This window comes from Perissodus microlepis, chromosome 11 (assembly GCF_051167445.1).
Source record: "Perissodus microlepis isolate ML-2025 ecotype Zambia chromosome 11, ASM5116744v1, whole genome shotgun sequence".
NCBI classification, from domain to species: domain Eukaryota; kingdom Metazoa; phylum Chordata; class Actinopteri; order Cichliformes; family Cichlidae; genus Perissodus; species Perissodus microlepis.
Genome location: NC_140471.1, coordinates 26,251,140 through 26,269,985, shown reverse-complemented (window position 1 = coordinate 26,269,985; position 18,846 = coordinate 26,251,140). Strand labels below are relative to the sequence as shown.

Genomic DNA, 18,846 nt, shown 5'->3' with positions numbered 1-18,846 from the left:
TTTCAGCACTTCCTGCTCTTAGTGCTTTTCTAAGCCTATGACACTTCTATCTGCAGCAAGGAGAGGCTAGATATCCTCCCACCTTGACATATCAAGGAAGGCAGGCAGTGGTTTTTAGCGTTTGACTCAACTCACAGTTTCCAAGAACCACAAAAAGCTCTAAAGATCAGTGCTTGACACAGAGTCCGCCCACACCAGCTATTAGTACCGTTGCCCCAAATAGATAGACCCACAGTCCTAGCTTCATTCAAACCACCAGCTGCTCACGAAACAAAATATCAGTTATTTTATCTGATTTGACCTTTTAACAGTGTTAACTTAGAAATTTGGGGAATAGGGACCCCTGCTGGTTCTTGTGGTAACTCAAAGTTGGTGTTAGTTTAATTCCCCCCCCCCCTCATGGGTTTGAACATTCTTAGAAAATTCATGTATTATTTTGTATTACCATTTATTTTAAGTAAAAGTCGGAGTAAATGAGAAAACGTAGTCTAATATTCTATTCAATGTTTGGCAGTACTACAGGACTACATTTCCCAGTAATCCGAAGTGACGTTTACCCAGCATGCAGCTCTGCTTTGAGAAGCTGAGGCAAGATGGCGACTAAAATAAGCAAAGACAGTCCCCCTCCTTTTGATTGTCCATCATGGTGAGAAAATGCACGTGCTAAAGTTGTAGCCGTTAGCTTGTTATGTGATATCAGGTGCAAATGAGCAGATTAGCATTCACTTAATTATCAATGTAACTTTCTACAGAGGAGAATAGCTGGTTTTCACAGTAGCTAATGTTAGCATCTGAGCAGGCTAACGCTGGTGTGTATCTACAAATGGCGTTGCCTCTTTTTTTCTTATTAAGACCCGTCGTTTATGTGCAGTTTTAATTCTGATCATGAAAAGAGGAAATAAATCACATGTATACGCAGGATATAATTTAATAAGTTTTTCTGTATGTAAAAGTATCAATCTTGAACACGTTTCTATGAGTGCAGAGGTGAGTGACTCGTTTCTATGAACAAATCCTTAACTGCAGCAAGGGGAGACAATGGAGTGTAGCCATTTATTTAGAATAATGATCCACTGTCCACGTATAACATTAACTTAGACAGTTTTAATGTTTAAAAATGTTTTCTCTTAGGGCAGGCAAACCGCCCCCTGGGCTCCACCTGGACGTGATGAAGGGGGACAAACTGATAGAGGTAACTGGAAGTTTGGAGATGTTACACTAGACCAACAATTTATAGTATTGCATACTTGTGAACTGCAAGAATAATGTTGGTAGTAGGGTTAATTGAATGCACCAGATACGAGCCTGACAGTCTGCTTTGGCTGCAGGGCTTCAAACGGTGCGACAGTAGAATCAGCCCTGAGTTTTAAGCTTGTCAGTGGAAGCAACACTGTGGAGTTATGGCTCAGAGGCACAGAAATGTTATTCAGGCTCCTTCACTGGCTTGTTTTCAAAGCCAAGTCACTAACTCGTGTCTCTCCTTCTAGAAACTGATCATAGATGAAAAGAAGTACTACCTATTTGGGAGGAACCCCGACTGGTGCGACTTCACCATTGACCATCAGTCGTGCTCTCGTGTTCACGCTGCACTAGTCTATCACAAACACCTGAAAAGGGTCTTCCTCATAGACCTCAACAGCAGTAAGACATGATCTTCAGTCATACTTGTACACTCTACGTCACTGTCTGAAAAAGCTAAGGGCTAAAAATGAATTAAATTAATCTATTACGTGCAGCCAGTAGTGCTCATAATCGCTCAAATAATTTGTTGAACAATAGACTGCTGGATAGACAAAAATAATCCACAACAATATTCTAATTGTTTTGATAATCAGCTAGTTTTTAAAGCAATAATGCTAAGCATCAGGGTCAGATTGTAATTGGAAACCTTATTGTTTATTTAGGGTCCTGTTTTTGTAATAAATGTGTAATTCGGACTATATAAACAGACAGGAGACTGCAAGGTGGTGGTGAGGTGGTAGCTAAGCTGCACTGGATGGTCGTCTGTACGATGACTTTGGAAATCTAGAAGAAGAGCAGAGTGATGGCAGAGCCAAAGATTCCATGGTGGAAGTTTATGGAGGAAGAATGCTGGCGTGGAATTTAGGGAGGAGTTGAGGAGACAGGCTCTGGGTCTTAGGGGAAATTTACCAGATGACTGGGAAAATACAGCTGAAGTGCTCAGGCAAAGCTGTTTTGTGCATCGTCTGGACAGAGCAAAGAGGACAAGGAGACTTTGTCATGGAATAACACAGTACAAGAAAGTATTCAAATATTCAGTAGTCAGGGAGATGAAGGAATTAGACAGGATTACTGGTTGCTAGGAATACAGCACACTGAGGAGCGAGTGAGATGTAGGTAAGGCTGGAGACTAAGGATGGAGCAGATGACATATCGGTTGGCTAGGCAGCGAAAGGGAAAGAGTGGGTGGTGGCTGCTAAGGGGAGCACTCAAAAGAAGTAGTTGTCTTGTGTAGCAGTTATGCATTCTCTCTTTCTCGTTTGTTATAACCAGCTGCAAAAAATAAATAGAAACATGATATGCCAGCTGGCAACTGAGTTTTGGCAAGAAAGTGACACGCATTGGACCTTTTTAAAAATATTAGCAAAAACGTATTAATGAAAATGATGTTATAGATGATAAAATGAAGAATGGACTAAAAATCACATTTATAAGAATAACTGGATATAAAGAAAAATTGCAGTTTGATCACACCAGACATTATGTGCTTAAACGTGTTAATGCAGAGGTCATTGTTATATTAGTATTTAATATTGCTGGGTTAGGCAAGTCAGAAAAGTTACCAAATATTGACAAAATGTATTGTTTGACTACCTTGAATTGTTGTTGTTTCATTATTACATCAGGCTTAGCTACACACATCAGTCCTAAAACTGTGCTTGATGTCATCATTTAGCACACGGTACTTTCCTTGGACACATTCGGCTGGAGGCCCACAAGCCTCAGCAGGTTCCCATAGACTCTACAATATCTTTTGGGGCCTCAACACGGACTTACACCATCAGAGAGAAACCTCAAACCCAAGGCAGTGCTGGCACAGGGGACAGCAAGACAGGAGATGATGAGGAGCTGAAAGGACTGCTCGGGCTTCCAGAAGAAGAGACAGAACTGGAGGTACAGTTAGTTTATATTCTGAAAAATGAACTGCACGGGAAAGGAGTATCATGGCTGATGTGAATACCTCTCAGGTCCACAGTATGTATTTTGGTGCACTAAAAAACACTAAATTAGGTCTGTTTAAATAGGCTAAGCTCTTTGACATAAATTTGTAAGCCCTTCACTCATAATGCAAATGATACTGTGATACTTCTTCTGACTAGAAAACTCCACATGTTACTTTTTATAAGTTAAGCTGGGCTTACACTGTGCGATTTTTGGCCCATTTTGATCCGATTTTTGAGTCGTGCGACCGTTTTGGCAATCGGCCCGATTTTGGCCTTCATCGTGCGTCGTGCATCGTGTAGTATACGCGGGGAACGAGAAGTGATTAACACCTCCCGACCAGCTCCCGATCATCAATCGCTTGGTTGGGAGGATTTCAAACAGGTTTGAAATCCTCACGACCGTCGTGAGGGTGTCACCGCAGCCGCTCACACTGCGCACGCGCAAACGCATAAATGTCGGTGAAAAAGACGGAGCAGCACGGCAGTGCAGCGTGTGATCTGGACACAAGCGATGGAGGCACAACTTGTAGAACTTTGGAAAGCTCATCCGAGCCTTTTCCATGTGGCCTCACAAAATTATCACGACCACGACAACCGTGAAAATAGTTGGATCTACACTGCTGCTCAATCACAGCTGGCTGATCAATGTTTTTCATTAGCAATTTAGCAAAGTTGATGGTGGTGGTGCGTGTCTGTGTGAGTGAAACACAGAGAGGGAGAGCGAGCGACAGATTTTCTGTTATAACCTTCATTTTATGGGCGCACAGTGTGAGCACTCAGGTCGCATCAGAGCATCGGGCCATACAGTGTGAGACCCTGCATCGTGACCTACGAACTTATAACCCCTGCGGGTCAATCATACAGTTTCAGCAGAAGCTGAATAACGCGACTGAAAAATTCGCACAGTGTATGCCCAGCTTCAGACTAGCTTTAAAATACACCTTTGATCTTATTTAATAATCAGGAATTCTTTTTTTTTCTTCAAACTTTATTGAGGTTTGCTTCGTATATACATTTTCCAGCCTTACCACAAACCCCGTGTTGACACCGTTTAAATCTATTTTATTTATTTTTTTGTAGATGTTTTTTTGATTTATCAGCATCATATGACATGTTTGACATTGGCTTGTGCATATGTTTAATATTCTCCTTGACTTTATAATACTGTTTTTTTCTATCAAGTTTGTTCCGGTATATCGTGTTGTTATGTTGGGATATTTTGACATTCATGCAGCTATTTTGCTCATATGTAACGTTTTTAACCTGCCAGAACCTGACAGAGTTCAACACAGCTCACAACAAGCGCATCTCCCTCCTCACCATTGAGGAAGGCAACCTGGAAATCCAGAGGCCCAAGAGGAAACGAAAAAATTCCAGAGTTACCTTCAGTGAAGAAGATTCCATCATTAATCCAGGTACTCAAGTTAGTTACCCAAAAACTAGTGGATTGTTATTTTATTTACAGCATGTACATGAGAAGAAAATGAGCTTTGATGATTAGATTAGTTAAGATTAAGCCAAATAAACTAAATTTGGATACTTTTCATTCCAGGCTAGAAACACATTAATTAATGTGGGTTTGCAGTGAGGTGGCTTATGGCTGATATGTCACTGATCAAATATGTTGATTTTGAATTCTAATGAGAAGAAATGCCCCCAGCGCTAATGTATACCAACTGTTCTTTAAATCTTTACAGAGGATATAGATCCCTCTGTTGGGCGCTTCAGAAATATGGTGCAGACTGCTGTCATCCCTATAAAGGTGAGTTTTGATGTCAGATACATTTAGCTGACAGGATGGTTAAAGAAATGTAATTTTAAGGTGATAAATGTGCATTTTTTGCAAAAATAAAAAGTTGTCCTGTGTAGCTCACTGGGTGGCCCCAGTATGCTCAGTGTAACACTACCATTTGCAGTGGTCTAGCTGTATGACTTGGGAAGGTAAACATGTATTAAGTGTATGAACTGTGAAGCTGATGCTCTGCTATCCCTGCTGTAGAAACGGAGATCAGAGGGCCAGAACACTTTGGGTTTTGATGACTTGACTTCAAAACGCATGCACGGCTACGGCTTTGGTGGTGGTCTCTATGGGGACTTGCCTCCCACCAGTCATGAGAACCAGCCGATAGGAGCTCCAGGAGGTGTTGCCATGCAGGGAGGGCTTCCTCTCCCTTTCCCTAACCCAGCACCAGAGGTAGACCTGGCCCCTGAGGCTCCACAGCCACCTGTCACTCTCAACCCCACACCTGTTACAGCTCCTTACCTACCGGAGACCCACAACGAGCCACGAAAAAAGAAGTATGCCAAAGAAACTTGGCCAGGCAAGAAACCCACCCCTTCACTACTCATCTAACCAGTTTCTCAAAGCTGCTGACTCTCAGGTTACCAGCAGAAACATCAGGGACTGTGTCCTGGACGAGATGGAGCCATTCACTTCCATTTTTTTTGTTGTTTTCTATTTTGTTTTGTTTTTTTCTTTTAATTTGTCGTGTACTCGTTGTCATTACAAGAAGTCATTACACAAGTTCTGTTTTGGTCTGTCACAAGATGTGTCTGCATCTGTTAAACTGGTAGCTGATAAGTAGAAGCTTATTGATTGCAAAGAGGATTAAAATACATTTAGAGGACTTAGCATCTGAGGCTCAAAGTGGCAGGTATGGTTATCTGAGTGATTCTTTACGAAGATATGGTGGGTCATCGAGTATGTTTTTGACGAATTTGATGTAAGGTTGTATTTTTTCTACAATTTCAATATTTTTTTCACTTCTTTAGAATGTTGAAAATACTATTAAAGGAAAGCAAAACGTACTTTTCTATCAGATTTTACTGTGATGAGTCAGGGGGGCCAGAGATTGCAGATATGAACTGAATTTCTGTCAAAACACAGGGCTGATTTTTATCATGAAAACATATAATACAAGTGTATTATTGACTGCAAGCTTTTCATTCCATATATTAGACCAGCATCATATGAACCTAAGTGTCCTGCGTTTTTTCCAACAACCCACTAGGTGGTGGCTTGTGCATTTTCAGTGACACTGGCTACACAGTTACAGAAATCATCGTTATATATGTGACATCACATGAAAGTGGAGCTTCAAGCTTCTAAACGTTCACATGTCGCTGGTAAGCTATTTGCCCCGTCCAAACAGTATTCTGAACATATTTGTTCTTTGGCTTTTTCAAGTATATTACTTTTAAATGGTTTGTTGCCCACTTTTCCACCACAGGTGTAATCTCACAGTTTTGTTCTGCTCGGCATTTAAGTGAACTTTTGCTAAGCACTAACAGAATACAGCTGAGTATACACTAGCACAAGAACAAATACCAACTTGAAAGGCAAAATAAAAGGTTAGTAAAAAGAGAATTTGGATTTAAACTATTCTAAATGTCACGTAGCATGTTAGCATCTCTCACATGAAACAGTACAGTGCAGTTTATACAACGTATTACTGTTTTGAACAAATCCAGCAACGGTTATAAGTTCTCTGTGTCAAACATGTAATCAGCTGGCTGTAACTGGTTAATAAAGACTGTGGCCAAGTTTAAGTCCACCATTAAATTGTGTTATATCTTATATAGTATAGTGGTTTGGATTTTTCTCTTTCAAATGTGGACAGAACAGCCGTAGTAGTAATTGAGAGGAGAGGGTAAGTGATTTGTAGCAAAGGTTCCTAGCTTGAATCGCAGATTAAATGCTGTGGTCTCAGCGCATCATGCATTCTGACCACAAGGCTGCCACATAACATTGTTTCTTTTTGATGTGGTGCCTGGTCTGACATCAGCCAAAAAGTTAAGTCAGCTTGAGGTTATTTCTGCATGAGGCAGCGACAGAAGATGCAATGCATTTTAGGAATTTTCGCAGGAAATTCAGGTGATCAGTTATTAGGATCTTAAATCAGCGAAAGGTTGGCAATCTGAGATCAAAAGAAAGAGGACGTCATTTCATTTTTATACAACCTGTACTGGTGACTTTTTGTCCTTGTGGGTGTGTGGATTTTGTAATATGACTGTAAATAAAAGAGTACTTTTGACTCATGAGCCTTTCTGGCCCTTCTTGATACTTTCACCCAATTGTGCATGAACCTGCACATTGCAGAAGGGGATTATAGCGTGTCTTTGTGACACTTCTGCACACGCTTTAACGACTCTTGTTGTGAAATTGCTCCAGCACCTGGCCTGTCTAACAGCAGAGGTAGGCAGTGAAACTGAAGTCGGGACTTAAGTGCAGCGGTCTCGCCCCACATATTCACTTCTATCTCTGCCTACCTGAAGCGAGATGATGAACCGGGTTTCTAGTTTTCAGAAGCATGTACGCATGCTGTCTAACAGGGCTGCAGGAGACTAAAAAAAGGTGTAAATGAAAACAGAAACCTTTTCACTTGTACTGAATGATAAGTGTGCTCCACTCGTTGCTAGAACAGGTTAATTCTCTGGCTTCATCATGTTGTCTTATAGGTGCTTGCTTAAAAACTTATCAGATGGTTGTGCCAACTTAACTTTAGAAAGATCTCCTGAAGCTCCCATTTAGTTATTAATTTGCAGTTTTCTGACCTGCATTCAGTAACTGATGAAATGTGAAACTACTCCCTCCTGACTTTGAAACTGTTGTGGTTTACAGTATCTTTGACTTAAGCAGTCTCTGTTATTGGTTACTGATTACCGACCAGTCATGTCTTTTTGAATGTGTTGGTAATGTACACCACCAGGCAAAAGTTTGGACACACCTTCTCATTTAATGTTTTTTTCTTTAAATTTACTACTTTCTGCATTGTAGATACATACTGAAGACATCAAATATATGAAGCAAGATGTATGTAATTATGTAGCAAGGAAAAAGTTGATAAATAACCGTAAATATGTTTTATATTTCAGAATAGCTTCCCTTTTCTTTGTTGACAGTGCTGCAAATCCTTGGTATTCTCTCAATGAGCTCCATGATGTAGTAACCTGACATGGTTTCACTTCACAGGTGTGGTTGGTCAGGGTTCATTTGTGGAATTTCTTGTCCTCTTAATGGGGTTGGGACCATCAATTGTGTTGTGCAGAAGAGGAGACTGTGTGAATCAGGCCTTTATGGTCAAATAGCTGCTAAGAAACCACAGCTAAGGAAAAGCAACAAGCAGAAGAGATTTTTGGGGGGCCAAGGAACACAAGGAATGGACATTAAACCAGTCTAAATCTGTACTTCGCCGTGTCTTTGTGCGACACAGAAAAAGTGAACGGATGGTTTCTACATACATGGTTCCCACCTTGAAGCATCGAGGAGGTGTGATGGTGTACGGGATGCTTTGCTGGTGACACTTTTGGAAATGTATTCAAAATTAAAGGAACACTGAACCAGCGTAGCTAACACAGCATCCTGCAGCGACATGCCATCCTGTTCTAGTTTAGCTGGACCATCATTTATTTTTCTACAGGACAATGACCCCAAACACACCTCCAGGCTGTGTGAGGGCTATTTGGCCAAAAAGGAGAGTGATGGAGTGCTGCGCCAGATGGCCTGGCCTCTACAGTCACCTGACATGAACCCAATGGAGACAGTTTGGGATGAGATGGACCACAGAGTGAAGGAAGAAGGCCAACAAGTGCTCAGCATCTCTGGGAAGTCCTTCAAGACTGTTAGAAAACCATTTCAGGAGATGACCTCATGAAGCTCACTGAGTGAATGCCAAGAGTCTGCAAAGCAGTGATCAAAGCAAATGGTGATTATTCATAGTTTTGATGCCAAAGGAGCTTGCAAAGAAAAGCGTCTGGACTTCTTTAAGTTTACTTGAAGACGTTTCACCTCTCATCCGAGAAGCTTCTTCAGTTCTAAGGTCAAATGGTGGAGAGTCCCAGATATAAACCTAGTGGGAGTATCCCCCCACAGAGGGACAAAAGGACCCCCTGATGATCTTCTAATCGCCTGAGCCAAGGTGTGAAACTGGGTGTGGGTCCCAATCAGCCAGAGTTTCGGGTGTGTTCATTGTGAAACCTGGCCCCACCTTATCATGCGAATTCCTGAGGTCAGATGGCCCAGGATGTGAGTGGGCGTTAAGGCGTCTGGGAAGGGATCTCAAAACTGGATTATAGATGGCAGAGAGTTGGTGTCGTAAACCCCCGCCTCTGTTCAAAGATGGTCGCTCACAGTGGACATAGATGGCTTCTTTCACTCCTCTTTCAAACCATCTGTCCTCTCTGTCCAAAATGTGAACATTGGCATCCTCGAAAGAGTGTCCTTTGTCCTTAAGATGCAGATGGACTGCTGAGTCTTGTCCTGTGGAGGTGGCTCTTCTGTGTTGTGCCATGCGCTTGTGAAGTGGCTGTTTGGTCTCTCCAATGTAGAGGTCTGGGCATTCCTCGCTGCACTGTACAGCATACACCACATTGTTAAGTCTGTGTTTTGGCGTTTTGTCTTTCGGGTGAACCAGTTTTTGTCTGAGCGTGTTGCTGGGTCTGAAATGCACCGGGATGTCATGCTTGGAGAAAACTCTCCTAAGTTTTTCTGATACACCGGCTACATAGGGGATGACAATGTTGTTCCGTCTGTCCTTCTTATCCTCCCTCGTTGGTGTCTGGTCTTCTTTTCTGTGCCTCTTTGCTGACTTTAAGAACGCCCATTTAGGATAGCCGCACGTTTTGAGTGCTTCCTTTACATGTGTGTGTTCCTTCTTTTTTCCTTCAGGCTTAGAGGGAACATGTTCTGCCCGGTGGTGTAGGGTCAGAGGTAAAGGTTTTGTCATTTTTCTTACATTTAATTAACCATATACAGCACTCCAGTGTGAATTTGCCTCGATATAAACTGATATTTCAGATTTACAATAAGCTGTATATATGAGGAAAGACTCTAAATGCAATGCGAGTAATTTGATACATTGTCCACATTTTTAAGCGTCAACTTTACAGTCTGCCTCTGTAAAATAAGGTTATATTCCAGAGATAAACTTTAATCACATATCTATGAATTGCTTTCATGCTGACTTGATAAGACTTCATATAAATGCACAAACATAGATAAATGATCTTCATTATAGGTCAAAGAGAGCTCTCTTTTAAACAATAGAAGTAATACGGAAATATGAGCTCAATTAAACCTTTTTGATTGGGTTGATCCTGACTACTAAAATACAGTGAAGAACTTAAAAAAAAAAAATTGTTATTATGTTTTGTTGGAAAAAGAATGCTAATTTAATTTACAGCACAACACCAGTCCTCTTCCTCTATCTTAAAATAGAAATATTAAATGATGGAGTGTAAAACTGAGACAGAAGTTGTATTTACTAGAATTTTATCTACAGCTTTACACTGCAAACGATGTCAGTGCAATGCCATTTACTAAAAAAATCTGTTATGTACTATAAAAAAAAACCCCAATAAAACCCCCAAAACAAATTCTATTACTTTCTGACAAAGTGCACAAGCTTCTCCTTTAGTGTTTTAGTATAAAAAGCAGGTTTTTTTCAACAAGTAATTTCTCCTAAAACATAAACTACACAACAGTGTTCATTAAATTATATGTAAAACCTCAGTTATATAGTAGAAGTATTTCAAATCAACATAAAGTATTTACTTTCTAAATGCAGTAATTTTCAGCATTTCTTGCAGTTAGTGCACTTTAGCTCTCTGCGTCTAAAGGTTTGATCTTGATGTGGATGCCATTGAGTGAGCGGAGAACCAGTCGAGGGATGATCTTGGGTTTCATAGTGGGCTCCGCTATCAGCTGGTATCGCTTCAGTGTCAGAGCTGTCACCACTTTCATCTCATTCATAGCAAAGTTCTGACCGATGCAGTTTCTGAGGGAGGAAAATATTAAATGTAAGAAATATACAAGTGAATATTCTAAAGAACTGAAAAATGATGAAAATAATTTGATCCTTCTGAGATTAGGACATGAGGAAAATGGACAGGAGGGATGAGTATAGTATGTTATTTTTTAACATTCAGGGCGAAAGGTGCTTGTATTTTAAATGGGATCAATCTTAGATTACAGTAAGTTCACCCTTTCCCCTACTTGCTTTAGCCTATTATAAAGCCAGTTTTTATTGTGTTGATGGAAATGGGGTCAGTGCTACGTTACACATTCACATACTTGAGACTACTGCAAGCAGTCTCTATACAGTGATATAGTTTCAGGTGAGGACAAACCTTGGCCCAGCTGAGAAGGGCACAAAAGCATGAGGAGATCTCTTGGCAATGTTCTCTGGTAGGAAACGCAGAGGGTCAAAGACCTAATGTAATACAGGACAAAGAAAGAGAGCAGTGTTATGTGTATTACTTATTTTCTGAACCTCACCGCCCTTATCACTTGCGCAGAGAAAACTGCATTCTGACACACATAATAAAGTAAGTCATTAAACCAGCTTGAATCTGTCCTGAGGTCCACTTTGGCACCAGGGACCTACCCACCTCAGCAAATACAGCACTAGTAATTAATTTAATGCCCCAGTTTCATGATTCCTTCTTCAGTTATTTGATATATTGTATGCAGCCTTATGAGCAGAGTGCTGAAAAACTTCATAATTTTATTTCATCATAGATTCTGTTGATGATGTATTCCATGTAGTAAGTCGTGCTGGGAATAAAATTGTCTTTACTTACATTAGGGTTTTCCCAGACAGATGCATTCCTGTGAATCCCATACACACTTATTCCAACAACAGAACCTACATTTGAAAGAAATGTGTACTTAGTTTATTATTATTAAAATACTATAGGGTGTGTCTCGCTGAACATTATTTTTCAAACAAAACAAGCATACACCATATCGAAAAATTTATTGTGACATAACTCATAATTCAGATGCAGGGGTTTTAAGTCCAGTTGGCACAGATACATAAAGTCAATCAGCTAGCCATGCAGCGTGATCAAGTGTAAGTGGTATTATTGCACATTGAAAGCGTTTAAGAACTACAGCATCTCAGCCATGAAATGCCAGACCATGTAAACTTGCAGAGTGCATAAAAATCTCCAGCGCTCTGCTGACTCAGTAACCGAAGAGCTCTAAACCTCCTCTGGCATCAACATCAGTACAAAAACTGTGCCTGGAGCTTTGTGGCTCATGGGTTCCTGTGGCTGAGCAGCTCCTGTAAACATAATGTGTAGGCGGCGTACTTTATGCCCACGTTTTAGAGATCTATACTAGCTTATAAAAAAGATACTGTATGTGACAATACAATCAAATAATACCAGTGTGCCCTTTTAGAATAATAAATTAATAAGTACTAAGTCAATATAGGTCCTTTATTGAATTGTCAAGAAAAGTAATTTATGTATGTAAAGACAAACAACGCCGGTTAAGAGTTTGTGTTTACCATGTGGCATGAAATGATTCCAAAAGCATTATTAAGTGAAGACATTTAATGTTTACTCTTTGATAATAACAACAGAGTAAAATCACTGACCTGCAGGCACTGTTCTCCCATCACAAAAGGTTACAGTTTTGGTGGTTTTTCTGGCAATTCCTGGTACAGGGGGGTAAAGGCGGAGAGCTTCTTTTATGCACATTGTAGTGTATGGGATTTTACTGAGATCCTCCCTTAAAATGAGACAGACATGCAATGTTAGTGAAGTCAACTAATAAGAAATGTATCTTGTTTATATGTCTCCAACTTGTTTCCCTATTGCAATGTTGTCCTTTCATAAGCCTACCACTCCATGGTTTCCTTGTCATGCAAGGCCTCCATAATCTCCTTCCTGCAAATCTTCTGATGTTCTGGGTTGCAGGCCAGACAGTAGAGGATGAAAGACAGGCCACTGGCTGTGGTGTCATGGCCCTCAAACATGAAGGTGTCCACTTCTGCCCGCATATCTTCATCTGACAGACCCTGCTGGTTCTCATCCTGGCGTTGAAATAAAGGATATTTACAGTTGATAAAAGACAGAATGGACTGCACTATACTCTAACTGGGCTTCTCAATAAAAGTCCTTTGTTACTTTTACTGTTCAGGCTCATTATATTACTGCATCACCCGACTTTAACTCAGCTTTACCTGGATAACATTCATCCTTATACAGATACCTTTATAAGATTGGGAAATTATTCAACAGCCTAACTATGAAGGTCCACTGTACTTCTTAAGCCATATATACCACTAAAATGTTTTTAGCAAACACCTGTCATGCAGTTAATGATTCATTTTTGAGAATTTCATTTTTTCCTGCCAACTACAACAATTTGCTATGATATACTCATAAAGGAAGCTAAGTCTAAGAGAATAAACATGCTAGCTGAGACAGCCCCTACAAGCTAATGTTTAGAGAAGTTTTTGGAAAAAAAAACTGGACAAAACACTAACCAGTGTTGATCAGTCTCTACACAAAAGAGATTTTGTATTCAGGTTGCTGCTCACGAGGGTGAAAAGGCTGATCATCGTCTCTGTGTCAGAGGACATTAACATGCAGCTTGGTAACAGCATGCATCTTTGCTTATTTGCTGCATGCATATGCTATTTCAGCTTTAGGCCAGTACTTCAGATATCTGACACGATCTCAAGTTGGCACTTGCCTCATTTTCTGTATGACCTTTATGCAGGAAAACACCAGTTTGTGACTTGCCTATACATTAAGCAAATCCTACAAAGGGAAATGTGTTGAAGTAAGAGGCTGAAACTGATGACACATAACATACTCTTGCAAAGAGAAGGATGTCCAGAAAGTCCAAATATCTCTTTGCCTGTATTTGTCCAAGCTCCTTCTTTTCCTTTAGTGCTTCTTGCCTCTTTCTTATAACTTCCTCTTTAGAAAAGAATATAAAATGTAAGCATTTGTAGATCTGACACTATAATGTGAGGCTCACTGATTTTTGGCAACGGTTCAGATGAATCAAAGCAAAGCTTACCTGTATGACTGAGGGTCACCTGACGTGCTTTTCTGTATCTGAAACCATGTGGGCTAAGGTGGAAAATGAGGTCACTGTGGTACGGAAACATTCTGAGTCGAAGGTTAATTAGGAAACTGAGGTCATAAACTGCTTTGATGTATGCATTTGTTCCACTGAAATGACAAAGGAGGCAAACATTAAATGCAGATTTACAACAACAAACGACTCAACATAAAACTGACACTTTAAATGACTCTTTAAAAAGATTCATCTGGGCTCACCCCTCTGTCTGACAGTTGCTGTAGCAGCTGAAGGCACACTTCATAATGCTGTCCAGTGTCATGAGGCTCACGTGTTTAAACAATTCAAAAGGCTCATTTGTGCTTGCATAACTTTCCCACTTATCCTGCCAACAATGAGAGAACAGATGTGATCTCTCTGCAGGATACAGACACTGCTCCTGCTTTACTTCTATGATATTTACTGACACGTGCTGGCCAACACATCATGACTTTGACTTTTTATTTATCAATTATGCAACTAAATTGTCTTTAACGTACCAACATAGTCTCAGCAGACTCTGACATCAATTTTACGTATGGTTTCAAAACATCATAATGGAAACCTGGTGTTAAGAGCCTTCTGTGGCGGAACCACTTCTGACCTTCTGACACCAACAACCCATTTCCTGAAGAACATGTGCACGAGTGAGGAAAGCAGCAAAACAAACAACTCTGCACTTTAACAAAATGCTGGAGGAGGGAGACAAATGAGCCTTACCAATCCAACCCTCAATAAACCGGTAGCCAAAATCATCTTTTGGCTCTGTTAGGAAACAAAACAAATAAAAACGGCATTAGGGACTTTTAACTTTACTGCACAGTTATAAATGTGCATCAACACAACAACTATGCAAAACATTTCTCACACCTGATGATGTCAGGATAGTTTTTGCATAATCTGGATGCTGAATATTGATGATACTGACAAAGGGGCCAAACCACATTGGGAAAACATATGAGTACTCCTGTCCCCATTTCACTACCTTGTCCATATCGGTCCCATCTTGTTTAAACTGAAAGAGAAAAAGTACAACTGAAACACATCACAGCAGGCAGACTTGACTCGTGTAAATTGTGTTGTTTGTCATCTGTGTGTGTCTCTGTTTGCAGAATGGTGTTCTCCAACATGGTGTGGTCAGCTTTACTGGACGGTTACACATGTTACAGCTGCTGCGAGTGTGTTGATACAGTTACCTCGAGAACATGTCCAAACAGCCAGTGTGGCGGCGGCCCCGAAAAAGCTTGGAAGTTTCGCAGTGCTTCCCTTCTTTTCGCAAGTAGAATTGTTAATTTATACACCACGACAAAAAGACAGAGAACAGCAAAGACGTAATGCATGTGAGGCCAGCCCAGCTGAAACTCCGCGAAAGTTTTAGTTAGTTTCATCTCGCAGGTATAAGTGTCTTCCGCCTCCGCGTGCAGGAAAACTTCCCCAACAAAGCGCAAAAGGTGATCTGAGCTCACCTTTCTGATAAGAGCTGGAGGAAAAGCGATGTTTTCAGTGCTTTCTCCGGTAGGCGGGGAATCTGACATTCAATAAAACGCTGACTTCATGTCCTGACGGAACTGTCGGCGTTTTGAGCGCAGGAGTGCAACAGCAACATCATTACGGCGGAAAATGAGAACTGGGATGATGAAGATGCTAATATGGGAAATTTAGAGTATGAAATTAAAAATAGATTATGAAGACATGTGCGGTTAAAAAAATATTTACAAATTCTATCAAAAATAACTTTGTTTGTTAACCGAAAGAATTTCTTCTTATGTAAAGTGAACATCACACGCAAAAATGTAGGTTTTCCTTTTGGCTATTCTGTTTGCCTGTCAAACACTTGTTTCTTCATGTAGTTACTAAATACTTTGAGGTTATTTTAAGAATTATGAACACAATAAAAATCCATTTAATTCACTTTATGATTAAAAAACCTAACAAGCAAGGAAATCCTGGACAACGCCTCTAACTTTACATTGTTACATTGTATGTATGTAATTTTTTGTAATCTGAATCAATAATCCAGAATACATATCATACTTAATTCCCAAAGTGTAATTGTGTCAGTTGTTGTACTTGGCAGCTAATAAGTTGGTTACAAGTGCTTTGTTTGCACATGAAGTCCAAACTCCAGTGAGTTTAATCGTACAATAAACTGTACAAACAGCTCAATCACAGTTTTGGTTCAACCCCCACAAACATTATCTCAGCATAAAATACAATGTGAGAACATATTAGGCATCTATATATTAAAAAAGAAACTGGTTTGCGATGCACATTTTGTGTCTTAACACCTACTAAATGTAAGAAGTAAATCATATGCCAGACCACATCAGAAAAACAGTGTGGGTGACAACCTTGCTAAATTTCCTCTGTACTGGCTGTTGGACCACTTCCGATGTGTCAGGCTCATTTAAGCTGTTAAACTCAATCTAAAACCTTTTGCTGAGAGGCAGAGTTTGTGTTCTGTGTTTTTTATGAGCAGTAATGGTACAGCCAGGATGCTTCATGTTGGGTTTTATTTCTGCGGGGACAGGAATTTCTCCCATATGAAACAGAAAGGCTTCATTTTCATCTTTTTACTTGTTTGGAACTTCTCTACTTTCTCAGGAAACAGTGAGTATCTGATCAAATCATTACTTAACTAAATTCATTATTCAAATTGCTCAATTAAATACAATATATTTAAAATACAATTGATCAACTGACTGTTGAATGTTTTATATTTTTTTCAAGTGACTGTTAATATAAATGAGCAACGTGATATTTTGCAAGTCGCAGCACAACTTAATTTTTCGCTGGGATGTCAAGCTGTGATACCGTGTCAGCATTACAGCCATCGATCAGAGTCTTTCAAATGGTTTTACAAGAAGGACCATAGCAGTAAGCAGGTTCAGTTATTCTTCCGAGATAAGAGGGGAGTGCAATATCATCAAATGTCCAATCCCAAATTGAGAATTGGATCCAATCATTCCTTGCTCATCAGCTCTTTTACTGAGGATGATGAAGGTGTGTACTGGTGTGAAACCTGCCAAGAAACATGCCAAAGGTCCACTGACATCATAGTCAAGAAAGGTTTGTCCTGCTGTCATATTTTTCTCCGTTAAGGCAGAATCTACCTGTGATCATGTAAAGATTTTTACATTTGTCAAAGATAATTATCACAATCCTTTACCTCTCTTTTTTCAGAGACATGGAAAGAAGTCAATGAGACAGTTTACATTGTTGCTGGCAGCAGTTTTCAGCACACATGTTCAAGTAAACTTGATAAAATAAACTTTTGGACTTTTGAAGCAACGACTGCTGTTGGGAAATCAGAAGTAAGAGCAACAACAGACAATTTGACTTTCAACAAGTCTATATATATTGGAAATGTCAGAAGAGAAGATGCTGGGAAATATACCTGCTGGATGAGTAGCTGTGTCGGACACAGTATTAAGCGAGTCACTATCAATTTGTGTGTAGTTACAGGTGAGAAACTAACACACAAACATCATTGTTTCATAGTAGAAGATAACCTGATGTAACCTTTTGATCTTTACTTACAGTATATGACAGTAAGGATTCATCTGCATCTTGCGCTGTGACGTGCGGCATGAAATCAAATAATCCAAACAGAACTTCAACTACATCTGTGCCTGTACATCCACACGGGTCCCTAAAGTGCAATATAGATTCAGTGTTTGATGGATACACTACAGTTGCTACGACTCACACATCATCATTTAGCACAACAACAGGTGGGTGTTTAGCCATATGCTGTTTGTGAACCTTTTTCACCTGAATCAAAGAAATATTAATATTTAGCTTTTGGTTTAACAGATTTTCAAAAAGAGCCTGAAGACTGGATCCCACTTATTTGTGGTATATCAGTATCATGTATCATTTTAATGGCACTTATAATTTTTTGCTTCAAATCAAGATTACATTCAGGTAGGCTATGCAGCTGCGCCTAACTTCCACTTCCTGTGTACATTATTGTTTTTTTATTAAATGGTTTACTTGAAAATTTCCCCCTCTGATTCTGAATATGCTTCTGCTTCTGTCTCACCAAAGCATTTCCTGTTCAAATTTGTTGCTGTGGCTTGAATAGCAGGGTAAGTGTCTGTGCTGACATCGAGGTGTAACCTAAAACTCTCATGCAGAAATTAAGTGTGTGCGTGTTGCTTTGTCTGGGTAATGAAATTTATTGCTTTTTACTGCAGGTGGAAGAAGAGTCTTCAGTGGTTTATTCATCAATTATCATCAGGACACCCGGCAAAAGAATTAATCACATGACCTCCAGTGATTGTGTTTATTGTGAAATAAAAGTATAGAAAAAAAAGTCCAGGATAAGTGCAGTCACATTTATTTATATAACACATTTTAAAACAATATGGATTGGTCCAAAGTGCTTTTCAGTTGACTGTTAAAATAGGTAAGGTCATTAAAGGGCACTGGTTAGAATTATACTTTCCATCCTTGCTGTCATTTGATGTAGTAACTGATTCCTCAAATTACTTGAATTGTAACTTCACCCACACGCTTCTCAAGGGGAAAATCTGAAACCATGAGTCTTTTTTTCCAACAAAGGAATGATTTCTAATCGAATCTTTAACTGAACTTTTACCTAATTCTCTGAAGGCAGGGCGGGTGTTTTAAAGTACATGGATCGAGATAATTTTAATGAGAAGCTTTCAGTGCGATACAGATGTTATGTAACAACATTTTGTTGTTGTTGCTCAGTACAGAGGTGAGGTCCATTCATGAACTGCATGAAAGCACAGTTTCTGATTACCTTGCAGATCAAGTTAAGATAAAACAAAT

At 39.8% G+C, this 18,846-nt stretch overlaps 3 protein-coding genes and 1 non-coding gene across 5 annotated transcripts; 3 read left to right on the top strand and 1 right to left on the bottom strand.

Annotated features, from left to right (window-relative positions):
• Positions 1-546: 546 nt before the first annotated feature.
• On the top strand, positions 547-7,226 carry ppp1r8b (protein phosphatase 1, regulatory subunit 8b). Its single transcript, XM_084944714.1, has 7 exons — positions 547-646; positions 1,132-1,192; positions 1,488-1,641; positions 2,918-3,135; positions 4,456-4,600; positions 4,883-4,947; positions 5,185-7,226. The coding sequence occupies exons 1-7, from the start codon at positions 594-596 to the stop codon at positions 5,536-5,538; spliced, it is 1,050 nt and encodes a 349-aa protein (XP_084800840.1). The 5' UTR covers positions 547-593; the 3' UTR covers positions 5,539-7,226.
• On the top strand, positions 1,289-1,419 carry LOC146378040 (small Cajal body-specific RNA 1). Its single transcript, XR_014801756.1, has one exon.
• A 3,200-nt stretch (positions 7,227-10,426) lies between the features above and the next one.
• LOC146378038 (cytochrome P450 4B1-like) lies at positions 10,427-15,626 on the bottom strand. 2 transcript variants are annotated; one of them, XM_084944694.1, is made up of 12 exons: positions 15,243-15,624; positions 14,917-15,061; positions 14,767-14,811; positions 14,547-14,674; positions 14,268-14,392; positions 14,005-14,159; positions 13,795-13,901; positions 12,816-13,006; positions 12,569-12,702; positions 11,766-11,830; positions 11,313-11,395; positions 10,427-10,960 (listed from the first exon to the last, which is right to left on the bottom strand). In XM_084944694.1, exons 1-12 carry the CDS (start codon positions 15,579-15,581, stop codon positions 10,783-10,785), a joined length of 1,695 nt encoding a protein of 564 aa, XP_084800820.1. In that variant the 5' UTR covers positions 15,582-15,624; the 3' UTR covers positions 10,427-10,782. The 2 variants fall into 2 exon arrangements, 1 of the variants encoding a protein (XP_084800820.1); XR_014801700.1 differs by lacking the exon at positions 11,766-11,830 and having other exon boundaries at positions 10,859-10,960; positions 15,243-15,626.
• A 1,350-nt stretch (positions 15,627-16,976) lies between these two features.
• Positions 16,977-18,356, top strand: LOC146378037 (uncharacterized). The gene is made up of 6 exons (XM_084942641.1): positions 16,977-17,115; positions 17,230-17,511; positions 17,589-17,780; positions 17,863-17,973; positions 18,097-18,137; positions 18,246-18,356. Exons 1-6 carry the CDS (start codon positions 16,977-16,979, stop codon positions 18,354-18,356), a joined length of 876 nt encoding a protein of 291 aa, XP_084798767.1.
• The last annotated feature ends 490 nt before the right edge of the window (positions 18,357-18,846 follow it).